General features: G+C 40.8%; 2 protein-coding genes across 3 annotated transcripts; one reads left to right on the top strand and one right to left on the bottom strand.

The window, feature by feature from the left end:
* Nucleotides 3,335–7,819, top strand: LOC109839673. 2 transcript variants are annotated; one of them, XM_020408189.1, is made up of 2 exons: nucleotides 3,335–4,031; nucleotides 7,223–7,819. In XM_020408189.1, exons 1-2 carry the CDS (start codon nucleotides 3,423–3,425, stop codon nucleotides 7,478–7,480), a joined length of 867 nt encoding a protein of 288 aa, XP_020263778.1. In that variant the 5' UTR covers nucleotides 3,335–3,422; the 3' UTR covers nucleotides 7,481–7,819. The 2 variants fall into 2 exon arrangements, with proteins under 2 accessions (XP_020263778.1, XP_020263779.1); XM_020408190.1 differs by having other exon boundaries at nucleotides 3,336–4,031; nucleotides 7,226–7,819.
* Nucleotides 18,139–20,309, bottom strand: LOC109839456 (GATA transcription factor 6-like). Its single transcript, XM_020407879.1, is given in 5 exon segments — nucleotides 18,139–18,919; nucleotides 18,922–19,025; nucleotides 19,117–19,278; nucleotides 19,387–19,529; nucleotides 19,743–20,309. Coding segments are annotated over 5 exon segments (1,059 nt in total). The 5' UTR covers nucleotides 20,163–20,309; the 3' UTR covers nucleotides 18,139–18,689.

Here is a 22,468-nt window from a genome sequence, read left to right as displayed (position 1 = left end):
GAAGCAGGAAGACCTATCCATGTACGTGGTATAGCGGCTGCCAAGTACTCTGGTGAGTTTGGCGAGCTTACCATTTGTAGGCGAGTTCGACTCTTGACTCACGCAGGCGAGTCGAGTAAGCAGGCGAATTTCAGTCACGAGCATGCAGGCGGACTTGGCGATTACATGGATTTGACTGGTCGCTCGTACTGTGAGCGGCTACTTGATGGTCTCGGAGTACTGCGCTCCTTCCCTTCATGTCGTGGGAAGCGGGAAGGCCCATCACTGTACGTGATACTACGGCTGCTTGGTACTCGAGCGAGTCTGACAAGTCTGTCGATTGCTTGGCGACTTGCTTGGGTGCATGGGTGAATCCGACTCCTGATTCCCCAGGCGAGTCAAACGTGCAGGCGAGATTTTGATCTCCTGGCGGATCACCCAGTTGAGCGGGAGAACTTCGTCCGTGTGTAGGCTCGACTAATACAAGCGAGATTCAGTCTCTCTGGAGGTTAAGGCAAATTTTATCCTCTACACAAAGCTCTTTTTTTAATTAGATCTATTATGTCTTAAGCGATAGTGGTGATGGTGATGAGAGCCAAATCTCCTGTACAATGCTTTAGGAATACATTTCATTCTATCGGATATAAAAGTAATTTTCCTAGGAGGCAACACATTAAAAATATATAATTGAATGTAGGAAAAAAAAACTACTCCTAATTTTCACTGTTCTCAACCTCCACAATTGTGAAGTCCAAAGGAAATAAGTCACCATCTGCATCTACTCTTATAGCAACAGGAAATACACCCTTATATTTACCATATAAATGTGTGTCATTAATGCTAAGAACCAGCCGACAAAATTTAAATCCCTCAATTGAAGGACCAAATACCCAAAATACAGAGGTGAATTGATAAACTCCCAGATTGATCTCTTTGGTTATGAGTTTGTAATCAGATCCAGGATTGCTTCTTTTGATCACATCAAGATATTGACATAGTGTTGCGTAAGACTTCTCCCAATCACCAAATATTTTATCATCGCAACTCTCTTTGCATTCCATGCTTTACTATATAATATTTCAATGAACTTCATATCTAGCACTCTCTCAGTTATATTACCGGGAGTTAGTTCAAGCTTCTTCTTTAATTTTGGCATAATCAACCGTGCTATGTAAGAGACAGATGCACCATTGTGATCCTGCTCTAATATCAGATTGGTACATGTGTGAACACCGTAGTATTTAGTGATCTTAAAATTCCCATTATGTTTCTTTACAGCAAATGCATATAACTTCCAAGGACACGCGTAATCAGTTTCATTTCCCTCGGCCTGACCTTTCCTTTGTGTATTCATAAAATATATTGGATCTTAACTTGTGCCATAGCTTTTAACTTACTTTAATTTGACATTCTTTTTGAGTAAGTAATTACGAATAGCATCAACCAATTGGTCATTGGTCTTGAATAAATCTCCAACTCTGAAAGGGATGTCATCATCTTTTCTATGAGTTGAACTTTGGCCAATGCATATATCTTGTACTGTGGAAGAACGAATCCACTCATCATCTTCAAACTCGTCGGGGGGTGGTTCTTCGTACTCAACATATTCATTATTAACATAAGCCTCATAAGGCTTATCCGGATTCTCTTCAACATCTTCAGTCACAAATTACAATTATCAATTGGTGCACTATCTTTCTCTTCACCTTTAGAGTCATTGCTTATTTCATCCTCTTTAATTGTTGCCCCTCTTAACGGCCTCATATTTTCATAAGGGACTTCATTGTTCATGATATTTTATGTTCCCCTGAATGAAGGTACACTTAGATATTGAAATTGAGTCCGCTTCATTTCACTCGAAGAAGAAAGAAAACTATCAGACTCAACTCCCAAATCTAACGTGCGTAAGAATTCTCCTGGAGGTTTGAATATTTGGCACAAACTATATGGCAACTTTTCAATAAACAATTCTACCGTTGGTTGTGACTTGCTCAAATTACACATAATACTAATATGATGATCGTTTAAGATCACAACTACGGATGTTCTATCAAAAATTATGGGCCAATTGCATATTATTTTTAGTCGGTACTCTCGTGGGTCAATTTTCGTAACTCGGTGTAATTCCTTAATTAAGGCATAGTAAGATCATAAATGGCGTCATTATCCCTCCGATGTACATTGGCATATTATTCATTCCATAATTAATTTTCCCACCATAAGAGCAAGCAATAAAAATTATATTGTCCAACATATGCAAAAAAAAATTTATATCATTTAAATGCAAAAAATAAAAAGGTTTATCAGGGCATTGAATAAGAGAGGAAAACTCAAGATGCAAATAATCTCATATAATTTTGATCAAAAACCCTAAACCCCAAAATAAAAATCCTAAACCCTAGAAATGAACATTCTATGCTCTAAAAGTTTAATTTCAATTACAACAATCAACACAAAAAGCATTCGAACCACCACAAATATAATGATTGATAATATATTTCAAACCCTAGAAAATTGGATATTGATAGAAAACCCTAGATTTTTACATTTTAAAAGAGGAGAGAAGGAAGAGAAATTACCCTAGAGATCTTAAGCAAACTTTCACGACGAAATTCGACTATAAAATGGAGTTGGGAGAAGTGGGAAGGTGGCTGAACGAGAGAGACCGAAGTTGGAGAGGAGAAAATCCCGATTTGGGGGAAGAAATGGGTTCGGTCAGTATATATAATGGGGAGGGGACCCACCAGAAATAGTCGGGGTTGGCAACCCCGACTATTTCATGACTTAGTCCCTCCCCCATTTTCGGGTTGGGGGTTATTGCGAGTCTCTGGTAAATGGTCAGAGTTGGGAACCCCAACCCTGCCCAACCCCAACCATTGGGACTTGGCGCATCGAAATGGTCGGGGTTTCCTACCCCGACCATTTTGTGCTATCACAAAATTAGTTGGGGTTTTAAACCCCGACTTGTTTAGCTACCTAACCATGAGAGGGCTGCAGGCGAGGTCCTAATTAGTCGGGGTCGGGGTTGACAACCCTGACTAATTAGGACCGTGATTTTCTTTAAAATGACCCACTTTCTAGTCACGAAGCTGACGTGACGAGAAAGTTGGTCGATTTTGATAAATAAGTTTGGATACGATCGATTTTGGGATTAAAATTTTGAATAGGTTTATTTTAAAATTTTCTTTCTTTTTCAAATCGAGGTATCGGAACAGAAAGATTTGAGATGAAATTAGAATGAGATAAACATGATGGGTTTTGAAAGAGGCATTTTCGGTTTTTTTTTTTTAAGATAGCAATATATGGAGTTATGAGCGTATTTAACACAGGATAAAATACTGGTGTAATCGAACATAAAAGACCAAGAAGTATCTCTCTCTTGGTTCTCGCTTATCCTGTTCTCAGTCGGATCCACATCCCAAATCCTCCTAATCCTCCCGACGATGGGCACTTGTGCCGCAACTGGTCTCGTTCTTCCTCGCTCTCCTACCATCTCTTCCTCATCTCTCCACGTTAATCTCAAACGACTTCAATTGCTCATCCCTTCTTCTCCTTCTCCAGTATTTTCTTTTCCTGCCTCGTCCTCATCGTTATCTTTAGTGGGAGGAGCATTAACATTTTGCAAGACCCTCCCCTCTCGGCATCATTCTTCTCCTTCTCGTCTTTTCTATTGCTCTTCCCCCTCTCCCCTCCAGGCTTCTCCTTCTTCCTCCTCGGTCGACTTCAAGCAACAACACCGAGACGACGACGACGACAATGATGTTTACAAATCCCCAATAGGAGGAGATGATGATGATTATGAGGGTGGGACATCTAAAAACCCTGACCCAAACCTCAAAAAAGAAGAGGAGGAAGAAGATTCGAAAGAGGAGCTAGTAGTGCTTCCGAGACTTGAGACCCCGAAGCTGAGCGTGAAAGAGAAGAAAGAACTGGCCTCATTCGCCCACAGCCTGGGAAAGAAGCTCAAATCCCAACAGGTGGGCAAATCCGGCGTCACCCCGTCCGTTGCCGCCGCCTTCCTCGAAAACCTCGAGTCCAACGAGCTCTTAAAGGTGTGTACGGTTCTGCTTCCTTCTTCTTCCCTTATCCACTGACCAATTCACCTCCGCTTAACTTTATTTAGGCGTTTCCCATTTCAACTCTTCATTCGCCCATTTAAGCAAATAGATAACTGGCGCCTCGTGGGTCATTGAGAGAAAAAGAATCTGATGAAGAAAAAAAAAAAAAAGAATAAGCTTGTCTTTGACGATATCATAATTGATTTAATGTATCACAAAAGATAGATTTTCAGTTGATTAATTGATCTAATTTACATGTCATCATGATTTATTGTTGACTGGTAATCTAGTCTGATCATGATGAAAGTAGTTTTAACGTTTAATCTCTTGATCTTATCATATTGTTTGATAAAAACCAAAAAAATAAAAACCAAGAAGAACAAAGAGGATTTAAGGTCTCCATCGGGTCGGCATCACTGTACTGCTGTGGCCATCGACGACAGTAAAAAGTGTAGGGGGTGCAAGGTGGTTACGAAAATAGAAACATCCTTGAAAACCACCTAACCCCTTGGTGAGCAACCCTTCATACATCTTGAGCTTCCTCACTTGATCACCTACGAACCCTTCATTAAGGCCTTGAAGTTCGATTCTTTGTGGGTGGGTGGGGGGCACATATATGACTAAATGTTGTATGCAATCCTTGTATCTAAGGGGTTCTAGTGTGGTCTGGATTCTTAACGATGACCAGGTTGTTCATCCTTTTCGTCTTGGAGGTCCTAGTGGTCTCAACTTGAAGCATGCTCTCTGCATACTCCTTCAACTGTCACCTCCTACCAGCCAATCGGACAGCAACAGTTGTTTCGACCCTCACAGGCCCGTCCTTAGGTTTATCCTTGAACTTCTTGATCTCCTCCGAGTGTATCCCCTCTCTCTCTCTCTCTCATGTTTTTCTTGTAGTTGAGCTGTACTGTTCTGCTCCATTTCCCTTGAACCCGGTTTAGGTAGATTATCTGGGGTAGGCTTCTTAATTTCCTTGAGGTGCCAGGAGTCTATGGTGTTGTAACCTTGGGCTTCATGAAACCCGACTATTTTGCCCAGGCTTTCCACCTCTATTGTTTAGGGGAGGAGGTATATAATACAACTGCTTTTCCAACAATGGAGTCTCACTTAGTAGCATTCCGGGGAGTATTTTCAAACCTGATTTGTCGTAAGATTAATAACCCAGGCACCTTCGTAGAAACAAACCTGAATACAGACACCACAATCTAAAAAAACTTGCAGGAGTTTAAGGCAATCATACACATAATATGTTCTGACTGAGTTATTTTAAAAGAATTAGCTGTTAATGTTGCTTGCAAAACTTATCTACATTGGTTCTACATACCTTTTTACCTTCTTTTTTTCAGCAATTGGGAGTCTATCTGCCTTCTTATATTCATGTCAGAAGAGCCTCCCGATGAATTTCTCAAAAAATGCTGCTTTCTGAAATAGAATGGTTTTCCACTGAATTATAAATTTGGCTACGTTTTCTTGATTTCTATGCACTTTATGACTGTTTAGCCTCTTAGCTGACTTGTGGTAGCTTGTGTTTCATCACAATGACTTCTTACTGACCTGTGCCACTGCCTATGCCAAATTCTACTTTCTTGCAAGTTTGACACTGGGCTTTCCTTTTACCATCTGGTCCAATATATTTTGCCAAATAGCTCCAGGCTACAAAAATGGTAGCTCTAGACCTTTTAAAAATAGTTGACGGTGGTCGTGTTCCGGGAGCTTGTGTTTCAGGAACTCATTGTTATGGTGTATGATGTTGTTGATGTTCAAGAATAAATGGAAATTGTAATGGTGCATGCAAAGGTGCAGAGAATTATTGCCACTCAACATGTGAAAGTTAAAAAGAAGTTGTAGAACTACCCCACGGATGTTTTGAGTATGCAGAATAAGTGAAAGGTACAGTACCTTTGGGGTCTCAAATATACCAGTGGCAGAGGAATTATAGTATGGTACACTACCGATTGGTGTGCATTCGCTACCACTAGCACCAACACCATCATAATAATAAGTGGGCAAAATGTATAGTGAGTTATTGCTTCCATTTGCATCAGTATAGTATCCAGAGAATGAGCGAGGTTCCATGTTGTGAGAGTAGACGCCTGAGAATATTAGCCTGTTAAAGAGTATTTGACAGAGTATGAGTAAAGGAAGTAGAGGGAATTAAACATTGGGGGTTGAGAGTCGTGTGAGGAATGAGGGTTTTGGGGTTATTTTATAGACTTTTGGGCCTAATGAGTTAAAGAAAAGGCTTTTAATGAGGAACCTAAAGCGAATCAAATTCCCCAATGGCTCACCCATCGGGGTGTAACACGTGGCTTGGGGTTGCTTTTTTTTTTTACCCAGGCTGGGCTATCAGGCTACTACACCTTGTCAAAACGCCTCGTGGCCCCTACATCCAAGCAGGCCAGATTCATCAAAGCCGGCCTGAGTTTGTATTGTCCAGCCAGACGAGCCGTGACGAGCAGAAAGCAGGACCCTGGCCTAAGTAACACACTTGACTTCTAGTTCTCCTCTATCCAATAATTTGTTTTTCTTAAATCACTTCTCTTAACTGGTGCATTTAATGCCTCCATTGTGCTTGACCAAACCATCTCAAATAGTATTCTCCTATCCTCAATATGAGAACCCTGCGACTTCCATTTAATGCACTAATTTTTTGTTCCATCTATTAGTGTATATTCACTTGTCCATCTTTACACTTTTTTGTAAATATTTCTTAATTGCCCAGCATTCTAATCTATAAAGCATTGTGAGTCTCATAGTTATTCTATGGAGTTAATTCCTTCCATTTCAAAGTTATTCTACGATGGCATAGGATTATGAAAGCACTCCTCCGCTTAACCATCCTGATTTGATTCGATGAATCACATCATCCTTAATCTTGCCGCCTTGATAAGTAACTGTTCTTAAGTAGCAAAAACAATTACTCCTAGGTTAACCGAGGCAATAATACTGTTATTCTTTTCACAATTTTACTAAAATTGCATTTCATGGGTTTTGTTTTTGTTCTGTTTAACTCTAAATCCTTTAGGTTCGAGAACTTCTATCCATTTTTTTACTTCTCGAATAACACCTTCCCTAGCTTCAGTCTGTTAAATTACACGTGCAATATGTATATGTAAAGTTTGTAGTTCTTATACAAGTCTTAACACTATCTGAACGTGCTTCAATGCTTGTTTTGTTTACTCAAGCAGCTCAAAATTCATGGAAGTTGCCCAGACGAGCTCATTGATGCGATTAAAAAACTTGAGGAAGCAACTGGGTCAGTAGCTGTTGATCAGATTGGGCGAACTGTGATATTGTATAGGCCCAGCCTAAGCAAGATGAAAAAGAGAGCAGCTGTAAGTCAACGAAAGCCGAAGGAACATGTTACCTTCAAGTTTCAGAAGAAAGGGGAATCACCCGCTAGAGTTTCTGGTGAGAAGCGCCATCAGTTCCGCCGGTCCTGAGATAGTTTGTGGTGCACCGCACTGCTTCATCTTCATTTTTGAACTCTTAATTTCCGAGATGCGGAGTCAGACGACATTGGTTAGTGCAAATTGAGGTCAATATGCTGTTGTATCAATAGTTTTGACTTCCCTTGTTGTCCTATAATCCCGGTCCATCATAAATTGTCATGTAGGGGAAAGGGGGAATTTTTTTTTTAATATATCATTAAGGAAGTTGGAAATTGGATAAATGGTATCCAACACACACAGATTTGGCTAAATCCTCTTGTAGATGTAGATCCCAGAATTTCCTTTGGCTAACATGTTCTTATTCTTTTGTGAATGGGAGTTTTAAAGCTAGCGTGCCTAAGTTCTTTTCCTTGTTATTTGTTGAATATGACCGTTTTTTCTGTGGTGAATTGAGCTAGTCATTGGTAGGGCCTCTGCTTATGATACTTTTTAATGTTTGCTTTATTGTTGATGTTGTATTCTAATGGGATTAGTAATGCACGATGACTTTTTAGTATCCATTTTCTGAATAAACTTCCCAAAAAAGAAAGGAGAATTTGGAGTCTTTTCCTAATAAAACTTCTCAAAACGTTTTGTGGATGCTCCATCAGATACGTGCTCGAAAGCCATGAATATACTATAATCAACTATTTTGGGTGTTTTTCGTCATTTCCAGACAATGACCGGTAGAAAACGACGTCGAATTGTTCAAAATGTTGGAAAACGTGAAAATTCAGGAGCCACAGGTGTAGTGCGTGCCACACCCAGGTGTGGTAGAAACTCTCTGCTACAATTCGTTGTCAGGGATGTAGTGCGTGTCACACCCAGGTGTGGCAGCAGTTGTCTGCTATAATTCGTTGTAAGGGGTGTAGTATGTGCCACACTCGGGTGTGGCAGACGCGTTTTCTGATTCCCAGCTTGTTCTGGATTGTGTTTTGTTATAAATAGAAACACGTCTTTCTAGGGTTTAGGAGAAGAGATAATCAGAGAAAATTGGTTCTTTTGAGCACTTTGAGAGGGATATTATTGTGAGGGAGCGTGAGATCATTGGTTGGGTTATTTTGAGAGTTGTTTGAGAGATTGTAACCCATTGTTTCTCCTCCATATAGTGAAATCTTTCACATCCTCTCCCCATGGACGTAGGTAATTTGCCGAGCCACGTAATTCTCTGTGTTTGTGTGATGTTGGTTGTTATTTTGTGAATTGCACTCATGTTTGGCTCTTATCTCATCGATCGCCGACTCGTTTGGTTTGCGAGCACGCTAGCGTGCGACAAGTGGTATCAGAGTTTAGATTTGCAGATCTAGGGTTTTGCATTGGGTGGAGAAAGGCTCGATGTTGGAAGCTTGGATCTTGGAGATCTAGGCTTCAGTGGATATAGCGCTGCAGAGTTGCGGTTGGAGATCTCGCTTTCTTCGTGTGGCTAGGAGATCGTGTTGGAACCCTATTTAGGTTTAGTTGGGTAATTTTTCAATTCTATCAAGTTCAAATATTTCTTTACAATTTGGAGTTTGCAAGCAATGGGAGAAGAAGTTGGTAAAAACAGCAAGGCGGTGACGAGTATAGTTCATGTTGCACTTCAAAATATGAAGATCAGTGTTGTGAAGTATGACAGCAAGATCAACTTTGGTTTGTGGATGAGTGGTGTGCAAGATGCACTGAATGCTCAAAAATTTGGAAGAGACCATCATGGTCTATGAGAGGCCACCGAAGTATGATGAGACGGTATGGGACAATATGAACCGAATCGCTTGTGGGGGTAATTAGATCTTGTTTGGAATAAGAATTAAAGTATGATGTGATTGGTGTAAGTCTGCGATGAAGATCGATGTGGGAGATTCTCAACAATAAGCACATTACGAAGAGTCTTGAGAACCGTTTGCACTTGCTGTGAAGATTGTTTAGATTCCAGGTGTCTAGTGGTACCTCACTTGTGGATCATGTGAACAACTATACAAAGTTATTGTCCGACTTGGCGAACATTGATGAGAAGATAACGGATGAGTACAATGTGATTATTTTGTTAGGCTCCTTACCCGATGAGGAGTATGATACATGCATGCTCACTTTGTTGAACAGTAGATCTTCCATCACTTATAATGAAGTGACTAATGCGTTGACGAATTACGATCTAAGGAGGAAGGACAAAGAGACTTCCAGAGTTAGCACTTCAGTAGAGGCCTTGTCGACGAGAGGAATGAGTTCCTATCCGAGAGGTGATAATCGAAGCAGATCAAAATCAAGGGGCCACTACCAATTAGCAAAGAACCAGTGTGCTTTCAGCAAAGAACAATGACATTGAAAGAGAGATTGCCTGAAGCTCAAAGAGAAGGAGAATAGCAAGAAGAAGGGTCCGAAGGCCAATGAGGTGAATGTTGCTAAAAGTGGTAACGATTCCGATGATTCATGCTTTTCTCTATTGAGTACTCCAGAGGTTAACCATGGGGATGCATCGGATTGGATGTCGGATTATGGTGCTACTTATCATATGACTCCCCGGAGAGATTGGTTTGCATCTTTCGAGAAGCTCAATGGGGACGTGGTAGTCATGAGAAATGATCAATCATGTGGTATTTGTGGGATAGGTACCATCAGGATTCGGATACACGATGGAGTTGTTTGAGAGCTGAATTAAGTGAGATTTGTTCCTCAGTTGAAGAAGAATCTTATTTTCGTTAGGGCTTTGGCGGCAAAGGGATTCAAGGTGACTTTTGAGAACGCTGTAACAAAAGTTACTAATGGATCTTTGATAGTAATGAAGGGAGTACGTAGTAGGAATCTTTATTATCTAAAGGGGAGCACCGAGATTGGCCAGGTAGCTTCAGTTGGTTCAGAGGTGGACGCGAGCAGACTTTGGCACTACAGATTGGGGGCACACAGGTAAAAAATCACTACAGACGTTGTGCAAGGAGGGACTATTAAAGGGAGCCAAGAGTAGGAAGATTGAATTCCGTGAGCACTGTGTTCTTGGCAAGAAGACAAAGGTGAAGTTTTGGACAACCATACATAGGACGACGAGCATCTTGGACTACGTGCACACGGATGTTAAGGGTCCTACCAAGACGGCATCACTTGGTGGTCGATATTGGTTCGTCACTTTTGTAGATAACTATTCTAGGCGTTGTTGGGTGTGCACCATGAAGCATAAGAATGAAGCCCTGGAGTTATTTGTGGAGTGGAAGAGGAGATTAGAACTGCAGACTGGGAGAAAGATCAAGACGTTAAGATCTGATAATAGCGGCGAGTACACTTCAGACCCCTTTTAGCAGCTATGTCGAGACGATGGCATAGAGAGACACTTCACAGTAAGTCATACGCCGTAGCAGAATGGGGTGGCAGAGAGATTGAATAGGTCTTTACTAAAAAAGGTTCGATGTTTATTATCGCAGAGTGGTTTGGAGAAGATCTTTTGGGCTGATGCACTTTCATATGCGAGCCACCTCATTAATAGGCTACCTTCATCTGTGATTGAGGGAAAAACCCCTATGGAGATGTGGTCGGGAGAGCTAGCACATGACTATGATCAGCTCAAGTTATTTGGGTGCCCTGTATTTTATCATGTGAAGACTAATAAATTAGAACCTCGAGCTAGAAAGGTCATATTTGTTGGATTCAAGCGTGATGTGAAAGGATACAATCTTTGGATCCAGTTAATATAAACATTGTGCTAAGTAGAGATATCACTTTCGATGAGGCTATAGGCAATGAAAATTGCTTTTACGCAAGAGGGCTCTAACCTTGTCTGTTTGAGTTCGCTTGCGTGCTCAACGCAAGAAAAAGGCCAAGCAGAGCTCGCCTGCATTGCTTGTCAGCACAAGTCAAGCTCGCCTGCATTCAAAAGGCCAAGCAGAGCTCGCCTTCAAGCTAAATCTTGCCAACACGCAAAGCTCGCCCGCAAGCCAAAGCTCGCTTGTTTGCTTGACTTACCAGCACAAGCAAAGCTCTCCTGCATTCAAGAGGCCAAGCCAAGCTAACCTATTTGCTTGGCTCGCTTGCACATGCCAGCCTCGACCTCGCCTGTTTGCTTGACTCGCCAGCACGAGTCAAGCTCGCTTGATTATTGAGCTTGTCAGCATGCGCTTGACCTCCCCTGAACACTTTGCTCACCCGCACGAGTCAAGCTCACCTGCAGTGAGTTCGCCCGCACGAACTCAGCTTGCCAACGAATGCCAGTTCACACGCTCGAGGGGCCCGCCAGCCAACCCCACCTATTCTCCAATCTCGCCTGCAAGCTTGCTTGAATGTTCAAGTAGCTCTCAAGCTCGCCTACAAGCTTGTCAGCTTCGTTTGAACAGTGCAAGTGGTTGCTTGCTTGTGGGAGTGGGCCTACCCACTTCCCACATCCAAGGTAATGAGGCATGGCTCCCATCACCCCTATAGTGGTCACATCTCATAGATATAAGAGGAGTATGCTACTTCTTACTCCTATTAGTGGTCACATCCCACAAATCAAGGGATGACCCATGCCATCCCTTGCCTATTTATAGGACCCCTTTGCCAATATGAAAGGGGTTTAGCTGGTTCGGTTCGGCTGGCTATATTTTTCAAAATGGCTGAGCATTTTAAGACTTCAAACAGAGGTCTTCATTGGCTTGCTTGGTAGAACCTTCTTGGCCTTTTGCTTGGATTGTTGAAGTATATTCAATCTGAACTCTCAGATTTGAGACTCTTAGCTTTGTGCAAACTATTGCATATTAGCCTTCTCTAAGCATTCAGCCTTTATACTCATCAAGTTCGGGTATTTATCAAACTCAATCACACAAGAGATTCTATTGCGTACTAAAGCTCAACCACAACTTTGATCGAATCGTCCAAGGGAAGCAAACTTGACGCAAGCATTCGAGGGAGACATTCTATCGCTACCGAAGAACCCACGTTAAACAAGAAGAGCATTCTCTTCGCCTCTGTTGTAATCTGATTCCTGACTTGTAATAAGCTATTTTTATCAATAAAAATCTTCTTTGGAGAATCATTTTTACACCAAACAAAAGATGAAGCTCGCTTGTTTGCTTGACTTACCAGCACAAGCAAAGCTCTCCTGCATTCAAGAGGCCAAGCCAAGCTAACCTATTTGCTTGGCTCGCTTGCACATGCCAGCCTCGACCTCGCCTGTTTGCTTGACTCGCCAGCACGAGTCAAGCTCGCTTGATTATTGAGCTTGTCAGCATGCGCTTGACCTCCCCTGAACACTTTGCTCACCCGCACGAGTCAAGCTCACCTGCAGTGAGTTCGCCCGCACGAACTCAGCTTGCCAACGAATGCCAGTTCACACGCTCGAGGGGCCCGCCAGCCAACCCCACCTATTCTCCAATCTCGCCTGCAAGCTTGCTTGAATGTTCAAGTAGCTCTCAAGCTCGCCTACAAGCTTGTCAGCTTCGTTTGAACAGTGCAAGTGGTTGCTTGCTTGTGGGAGTGGGCCTACCCACTTCCCACATCCAAGGTAATGAGGCATGGCTCCCATCACCCCTATAGTGGTCACATCTCATAGATATAAGAGGAGTATGCTACTTCTTACTCCTATTAGTGGTCACATCCCACAAATCAAGGGATGACCCATGCCATCCCTTGCCTATTTATAGGACCCCTTTGCCAATATGAAAGGGGTTTAGCTGGTTCGGTTCGGCTGGCTATATTTTTCAAAATGGCTGAGCATTTTAAGACTTCAAACAGAGGTCTTCATTGGCTTGCTTGGTAGAACCTTCTTGGCCTTTTGCTTGGATTGTTGAAGTATATTCAATCTGAACTCTCAGATTTGAGACTCTTAGCTTTGTGCAAACTATTGCATATTAGCCTTCTCTAAGCATTCAGCCTTTATACTCATCAAGTTCGGGTATTTATCAAACTCAATCACACAAGAGATTCTATTGCGTACTAAAGCTCAACCACAACTTTGATCGAATCGTCCAAGGGAAGCAAACTTGACGCAAGCATTCGAGGGAGACATTCTATCGCTACCGAAGAACCCACGTTAAACAAGAAGAGCATTCTCTTCGCCTCTGTTGTAATCTGATTCCTGACTTGTAATAAGCTATTTTTATCAATAAAAATCTTCTTTGGAGAATCATTTTTACACCAAACAAAAGATGACGACCACAGCGGGAGGAATTGTTTCTTCAACTGAAATGGTGGTGGCGTAATTCGACGAAGTTGCGGAGGGGACGACAGTCGAGTCCCTTGTGATTGAGTTCAACCAAGCTAAGTACCAGGAGTACTTATCTTCTTCCTTCTCTAGCGGTAAAGCTTCTCGTCGATACCGTAGAGGTGTCACAGCGGCGGGTCAGCCCAAAGTGCCTGAGGCAGCCATGCCCAAGAGCTCTACCCGAGCAACAGCAGAGGGTTCTATCTTCCCCTCTCCAAAAGAGCCAAATGGCGATGATGACAAGCTCTCACCCGCTAAGAAGAACAAGCCGCTATCTCCTATGACGGCCTGAATTACTATTCAGGCCTGAAAAGAGCCAAGCAGGGACGTAAAGTTCCCAGTTAATTTTGACGGACTACGTCAATCAGGCGAGCCCACCTACTCAGGCGGGCTTTGCTCTGGCAGCAAAGTTCCCAAAACTAGCAAACTTGGCGTTTCAAGGGAGCCTAATATTTCAGGTGAGCCTCACTCCAGCAGTAAAGTTCCCCATTTGGGCGAGCTTGGCAAGACATGCGAGCACCCCAAGTCAGGAGGGCTTCGCTCTTCAAGACATCTGCCCAGATCAGGCTAGCTACCAAAATTAGACGAGCACCATGATTCAGGTGAGCTACGCCCTCAAACAGGTAAACTTCGCACATCATACGAGCTTCACGTCACAAGCAGAAGCCACCATTCAGGCGAACCCTAGCAGGCCCGTCTAAAAACATGCCTTGGCCAAAAAGGCAAAACAAAGACCAATCAAACAGGCGGACCTCGCCTGAATGAAACAGAAGCTGGAGCTCGCCAGAAGGCTGAAGCTTGCCAAAACACGAGACCTCGCCTATCAAGGCAGGCTCGCCTGAACTCTACACTTGGAGAATTTCCCAAGTGTTCCTATAATTCTTCTTTCAAACCTTCTTCGCATGATTGTGTGTTTGGTTCTGCTAACACTGGGGGTTGCCACCATCAACACACGAGGGATCTTAGGAACCATCTGACCAATTCACATTTTCAATGGCGACAAATTTTCTCATCTAATCAAGGGACAAATTAGAAAATAATTAGATTGAAAGGTAAATCTGTTAATAGAATAGATCATCTGAGCGTACATATATAGTTTGAAACAAGCGAAATAGAGAGGAGACACAACGATTCTTAATAGAGGTATCGTCTAACCTATTTCAGGTGCATTCTGCAGTGGGATTTTTTTTAACCATATGGCATATGGTTGTGATATGCGACGGGTTGGATCGGGTCATCACTTGTGTTTCAAGTGAGTAAGAGCATGTTTGGGAAGTATGGATTATTATCTACTTAGCTTATAATCCACAAATTAATGGCTTATAGGCTAGGTGGATTATAACCCAAAGTGATTGGTAAATTTAATGAATTATAATATATTTTCAATAGTAGAGTGCTTAGCAATGAGTAGCTTATAATTTATTCTTCTTGTCAAAATGACAAAAAAGAACATGACTCCAATGGGGTTAGAGATAGAAAGGACTTAAATTTTTCTTAAAGGATGAAGGGCAAACTTGTCTTTTACTGGATCAAACTTGGTGCCTTATAAGCTACCAAAAAACTAGTTTGGTAACCCAACTTTCTTTTTTTTGACTTATGACAGAAAACAATTTATTTGCAATATATGTCTCAGTAGTTTATGAACCACAAAAAATAGTTTATAAACCACATTGATCAGTTACCAAGCATGCTCTAAGTGAGTTTGGCCCCTCCACTCCACTTCACTCACAAATTCAAATGATGCAAATGATGCAGACAAGTCATTATGCAGGGGATTTTGGTGAACGGATGGTGCGATTGCACATAGGAGATGATTCGCCCACACACAACTGAACTAAGGCCCCAATTGCATACCAATTATCAGCAGCAAAAACTGTACAAATGTTATATATTATCATACATACATACACACACAATTAAACACGTACGGTCCAAAGAGAACTACCAGTTGTCTAGTACTTAGCAAGTGACAAGATCAAAGAAAAGAAGCAAGAGAGAAAGAAGGAAAAGAGTAGGAAAGCAACCAGAAGAGAAATGGAAAGGGGAGAAGCATGCATGCATTATCATTCATCATCATATGGTATTATTATTTACCATCATCATCACCCCACTCTTGTGACAAACAGGCACAAGTACAAAACACTACTTAAGAGCACCCCATCACGGCTTCCCCTAAAAGTACTATACAAGTATTATTTGCTCCTCTTTTGGCTTTGCACACTAATTATCATGTGCATGCCCCTCAAGTTTAAATTAAGAACACAGAATCTTGATGAGTCCTTAATTTGTTACAATAATTACGTTCGTCTTGATTCATGCTTTTCTTAATCTTTTTTTTACCATTTCTATTATGGAGGAGAGGAAAACATTTGGATGTACTCAGTACAATATCTCTTGTTTACGTAATAACAAACTCTTATTTGGTAGTAATAATTGTTTGAGATGATATAGTATAGGTGAAAATAGATATATGAAGAGTACGAGATGAAATGACGCGAAAATCAGCATGAAAGATGATTTCAACTTTGAATCCATCAATGAGGTTGAGGTCATCGATGGTGTCTATGAACAAATTACATATTTTCAAAAACAGGAATTCGACCCATCGATGATTTACAGGCGCCCATCAACGATGCTCAGAGATGCATCGATGGTAGTGAAGGTCCATCGATAGTTAAGATGTCAGATTATAGAATTGTTAATATAATCACAACCGTTCATTGAGCTCTTTCATCTCCAACTTTTACTATAATTATAATATCTCTTTCCTGATTAATCAGATGCAATATGAGATTGAAAGAAAGAAATTTGAAAGAGAAGATTCTAAGGTTTTAAAAAGATAGCTTGAAGAGAAAAATTCTAGTGTTTGTTTGAAGAAGATTGAACTAGTGTCTTGAACCCCCGGAACCTCAACCAACTCTTTCTCGTCACAATCATCTTCTTCGAATCATCTCAATGAAGAGAGTTACCCTTGGTATCATCATCCACACCGTTCTTGATCAAGTTTCACTTTGAATCATCGAAGTATTGTTTGTTAATAGAAAAGGATTGTAAGATCTTTCTTACTTTCTGTGCTTAAACTGTATTTGGTTTTTTGTTTCGAACTTGATTTTAGAGCGTACTCAAGGCGATGATAATTGAGGATTGGTAATAGCTAGAGCTAGGTGTTACTCATTGTAAAGAGTTAGGTTAGACAACAGATTTCAGTTAAATTTCAGGGTGTGATCTTTGATTGGCCTACTAAATCGGGTTGTGATTCAGGAGAACTCTTAACGTATTGAAGAAGCCCCTTCGTAAGAAAAGTGGACGTAAGATTATTATCCGAACCACTATAAAAATTTTCATGCCCTTGATTAGTTGTTATTTGTGGTTAATTATTGTTGTTCGCTTTTATTTTACTTACTTCGCTGCATATTCTATATTTTTAACGAAAAACGGTAGCAGCTCTACGCGAAAAAAGTGCAAGAACAAGACACTAACATCGTACCACCATGTTCGGAAGCATAGCATTTCTGGCAGCATGAAGCAAAACATCACACTTATGTATATTAAGAAGCCAAATAAGTTCTTAGATAAAATCTACTAGAATGAACCACTCAGCCTCTCATATCTATATCTATATAAAATGATTACTTGATTATATTCATTCAAATGTACTGGTTCCTGGAGCAACGGGGCCAAAGGGCATGGCAGACTAATCTTAAAATATGAAGATTTGGGGGACAAGTTTCAAAATATGAGATTTTGAGAGACTAACGTCGGGAAGGAAGAAAAACCTTCTGTTTTAGTTATTGTGCACGTAACATACAAGAAATGCAAATGTGAATAGTAGTTAAGTGAAGAAGAGACCAAGTAAAACATGCTCAAAAGAAAGATGAGAATAATAGTCAAGGGGCAACGGCTCTAATGGGACCTTGGCATGAAACAAGCGCTTTGGTCCCCCAAAACAAGTTTTGTATCTTACCATCAAGGGTGCATCACAATAATAGCGTGAGCAAAGCAGTTCAACTTTGCAACGCGTAGTTGAGGGTCGGTCAAACGGAGCTGGGGAGCCGTGCAGAAAAGAAGGGTATTCAAGAATCGTATCACCCTCAAGTCTCAACCACAACAACAAAGCGCTTATTGTAATTGACCAATGCGAATGGTGACTACGCAAGTACGCAAGGTGAGGAGCCAACCACCAGACCCAGTAGTATTCAAAATATATTAGGATACTATTCAGCTGAGAAATTACGCACAAAACCCATAGTAAATCCATAGTTGTTACCATGAATACCAAATACTTGCACTGCTACTTCTCCGTGATTAAACACACCGCTCCTTAATTTCAAAAGCCAAAAGAAACAAAGCACGACTAGAAAAGAAACGGCACTGATACACGCATAGCGACAAAGCAAGCTAACTAGCTCCAAACACAGACAATGACAAGCAGCGAGTCATGTGAATTCATAAGGTGCAAGCGCACGCAACGGTCCAGAAAGCAGAGCAACGCAAATCCAAGAAGCAAAGCGAAGCACCAAGGAATAATATCTGTGTCTCTGACTCTAACGATCTCCATTCATGTCTATTTGATTATAAGCAACATATATGGTTGGGGAAAAAAAATGAAAAGAGAAATAACAGAAAATTTATACGGATGCCTTACAAAAGGAAAAGGAAAGGTCGATGGTTCTGCAACTCCATCAATACCATCTTCATACTCCTAATTAAAAACTAAAACTAAGTTTCATAAGGAAAAATTACAGCAGGCGAATTTGAGAAATATTCACGCTAACACTTTTCCTTTTACCCCTCCGTATCCTCCTCCCTAAAGCCTAATTCCTGACTAATTCCCCTTCCCTACTCTCCTTACATCTGTTATTTTATATCCTGCAAAACGAGGAGAAATTTCTACCCCCAAACCCTAACACGACCTAATTAAAAGCAAATAAAAACCACTAATAACATCTGATGCCTGCTTCTACCTAAATTTCTTAATTTCTAAACATGTAATTAATTATTATTTTTTATGAAGGGGAGAATGTAAAGTGGATGGAGGCAGGCCAAAAACGTCCAGGGCAGAGGCAGAGTGGAGTGATAGCGCTAGGCTACGGAGGAAATGAGAAGAAGCCTGTCCTGGCCTTTGGCCTCTTGTTCATCATCTTGCTCTTGAGGTTCCTTGCTACGCCTCATCTCCATGACTTTGCGATGACTGTTGGAGTGGATGTGACTGATGAAGGTGGGGCTGCATGCGGGGCGGTACTCCGGGAGGAGACGCCCCGACTTGTATCGGACCCCACATGCGTTGCACAGAGTTTTGGCTCCTTCGGGTCCCACTGAGGAGTCTTAGTTAACGCCACCAGTGGCTGCATCGCCTCTTCCCTTTGCACCATTGACGAACTGCTTGCGTCCTCTCTTCTTCTTCTTCTTACTCTTGCTCTTCAACATTGTCGGATTATTTTGAATTCGGCTTTGCTTACTGAGGAACGAGGAGGTGTTCGCAGAAGAAAGAGAAGGAATATGATCGAACAGGTGGTGGGCCAAAATGAAACGGGATGACAGCGATGGTGACGGTGAGGATGATAATGGGGAGGAGCAGGAGGAGGAGGAGGAGGAGGAAGTAGATGTGGGTAAAGCATCGAGGAGGAGAAGTGGGGCCCCTCCGCCCCAGGAGGAGGGCGAGGAGGAGTAACTACAATTGGAGGAGGAGGAGGAAGCAGACAGGGTTCTAGCACGCTTGCTCCTCTTGGACTTCAGTACGGGAGGAGGTTGATGTTGGCGGTGGGTGAGCTTTCTCCACTAATAAATCGGGTGCCTTTCGCAGCGGCCACAGTTGCTTGCTGCTGCCTGCTTGCTGCTGCTGCTGCTCGGTGGTGTCGGGAATTCAGAGAGGGAGTCGTCCACGATGCGTGATACCCATTCCAACTCCGCCCCATCGTGCATCTTTTAATTTGTAACCCATAAACAACAACAACAGAAACACAGAATTATTAGTAACAATACTTGCAACAACTCATTCATCAATATCATTTTCCCGATGAAGGAAAGATTCTTTTTTATATTTAATTTATAATTTTTGGTTGAAGAGAGAGAGAAGCAGAGAAAAAAGAACTACAGAGCGAAAAAAAAAAGAAGAGGAAAGGTAAGTACGGTTACCGGAAGACTGAGTTCAGAAACAGGAGAACAAGAAGGGGTGGCTTCAGGCTCAAAGGAGACATCAGGCTTCTTGTTATCTTCCCCAGCTTCAGCTCCAACAATCTCTTTTCCTCTTTCTTCTTCTTCTCCTCCTTCTCCTCCTCCTCCTCCTTGCCCTAGTCCTCCTTGTTGGGTTTCCTTGTGGCGCTCATCATCACCATCTTCTTCTTCTTCTTCTTCTTCTTCTTCTTCAGTTTCAAGTTCACCGAGGTCCAGCAAATCATCCACCATGAAATCCTCACCACCCAAGAAAAAGCCGTTGCCCTTCTCCACAGCCAAAGCCACCACGTCATCACCAAAAGCATCAGCAATACATGGTTGTTGCTGGTGGTGGTGGTGTTGGCGCTGGGCTTGGCTCTCTCTACGAAACCAAAACTCCATTCTTCACTTTTCTTTTCCTCTCCCTGAGGAAATTAGTTAACTAAGAGAATAAAAGGGAAGGGATGGTTTGGGGGAGTTGTTTAATTAAGGGTTTTAATTTACCGGAGAGGAGTGGGAGAACAACAAGGGGAAAAAGATCTAAAGAGGTGGAAGACAGAGAAGAAGAAAAGAACGAAGGCTAAAATGGCACATAAATAGAACAAATTTTCAAAACAGTCCCCAAGAGATTTTTATTTTTCAAAATCAACCTGATTTTTTTTTATCAAAATCGACCCACTTTTTACCACGTGGGCTTAATGAAGTTCCTAAACAGTCGGGGTTGGCAACCCCGACTGTTTAGGAGGGTGTTAAACCCCAATTAGAACCCTTAAATCCAAAATTTTTATGTACTAAATAGTCGGGGTTAGCAACCCCGACTGTTTAAAAAAGTCATTTAGCCCACGTGGCAAAAAGTGGATCGATTTTGATAAATAAATAAAAACGGGTCAATTTTGAAAAATAAAAAACTTTTTAGAGCTGTTTTGAAAAATTCCTCGACATAAATATCCTAATGTTTTACCATCTACGCTTAAAAGTACCCTAAATTATAAAAAGTAACATAAAAATGCCCAAAGTTATAAAAAAAATTCACATTGCTACCTTCATTTAAATAGATAATAGAATATTTTTAAGAATTTTCTCATATGCATAGTCCACATGGATTTTATTATTATATTACCCATAGTTATTTCTTTAATTATAATTTTACTTATGCCTTTAATTTATTATTAATATTTTAATAGAGGGCATTTTTATCAAAACTAAGGATGTTAGCTTAAATGTAACTGTGAATAACTTAGAGTATTTTTAGCCTATTTTTTATAATTTAAAATATTAAAGTATAAAGATAATGAAACATTAAAATATTTAAGTGCCATTCAGCCTGAAAAAAAAAGAAAACAGTGGTGAAAGCAGAGCATTTTAGTTGGGGGAGCATTGAATGGCTGCCATATATAGTCGTGGGCGTACAAAATGCCCACTGCCACTCAACTTTCCCTCTCTCGTCCTCTCTCCCCGTACGCTTTTTCTTCTTCTTTTTTTTAGTATTTCTTTAATTCATTTATTTATTCAACTCCCTACCCTTTGAACCCTGAAAACACCCCCGCCCCCCCCCCCATCGTCATATATTACTATTGCGCATTAATTTTTTGCTGCCTTCTTCTCAATAATTTACTCTATTTATATTTATAGTCAGGGTTTTACAGAATAGGAGGGGGAGTAACCTTCCTCTTTATTAACTTAGATGATTATTATTATTATTTACTAATATACAAGGAATGATTTACTAATACTCCTAACTATTAACCCAAAAAAAAACGGAAACGGAACACTCCCACAAAACCACACTTTCGGCTCCCGTTTTTTGAAATTTCTCCCCTTTTCGTCTTTACCTCCCTTATTAATTCTCAAGTACAGTTGAACTACCCATACTAATCCTAATTTAGCCACCAAATTACGGAACTAACCTTCCCAAATGTGTAGGGCAAGTGCGCAGCATTTTTTTTGGCATTTCACTTGTCCCTGCTCTGCCCAAAAAATCTATTAGAGTGTGCTACAGATGATAAATTGGTAGATTTAATATCTCTATTTATTTTCTCTGCTTATTCTGTGATATTTTTTTTGTTATATATTCATTTGAGATTATAAGAAAAGTGGGAAATCTTACGACCTGGGCTACGGGTAGGGGTGTTCAAACGGGCCGGTCCTGCCCGGGTTAGGAAAAACCAGGGCCCGTACCTGGTCCGGCTAGGTCTATTTTTTTTTTGTTTTTTTATTTCTTTAAATTTTTAATAATACATAACTAAAAATTAAACAAAATTTTAATAGAAAACAATCATATTATTATTTATTAATCACTGGAAATTACATAATTTGCAATTATAAAAAATTATAAAAATTAAAATGATAAAAATAACTTCTTTATTAATAATCAGTAAATCATTTATAATTATAAATTTATTTTGAAATTCATCGCATCACAATAGATGAGTACATCCCAACTAGATTGCACCTACTCATCTATATCACTGTCATTTGCAACTTTTTTTAAAATAATTTATTACAAATTTTCAGTTAAGAAATAAAAAATTCAATTTGATGAATATTGTTTACTCTTTATATCTATCTGCTAGTCTCAACTCTTCAAATTTATCTTCAATATCAGCCATCCAATCGATGCATTGTGTTCTCTTCTCGTACTTTCACCAATCTTGTAAGCATATTATCGCATGTACAGTATACAGATCTAACGATAAGTTGTGGTCGTC

Source organism: Asparagus officinalis, chromosome 4 (genome assembly GCF_001876935.1).
Source record: "Asparagus officinalis chromosome 4, Aspof.V1, whole genome shotgun sequence".
Taxonomy (NCBI): Eukaryota; Viridiplantae; Streptophyta; class Magnoliopsida; order Asparagales; family Asparagaceae; genus Asparagus; species Asparagus officinalis.
This window is presented reverse-complemented; position numbering and strand designations above follow the sequence as displayed.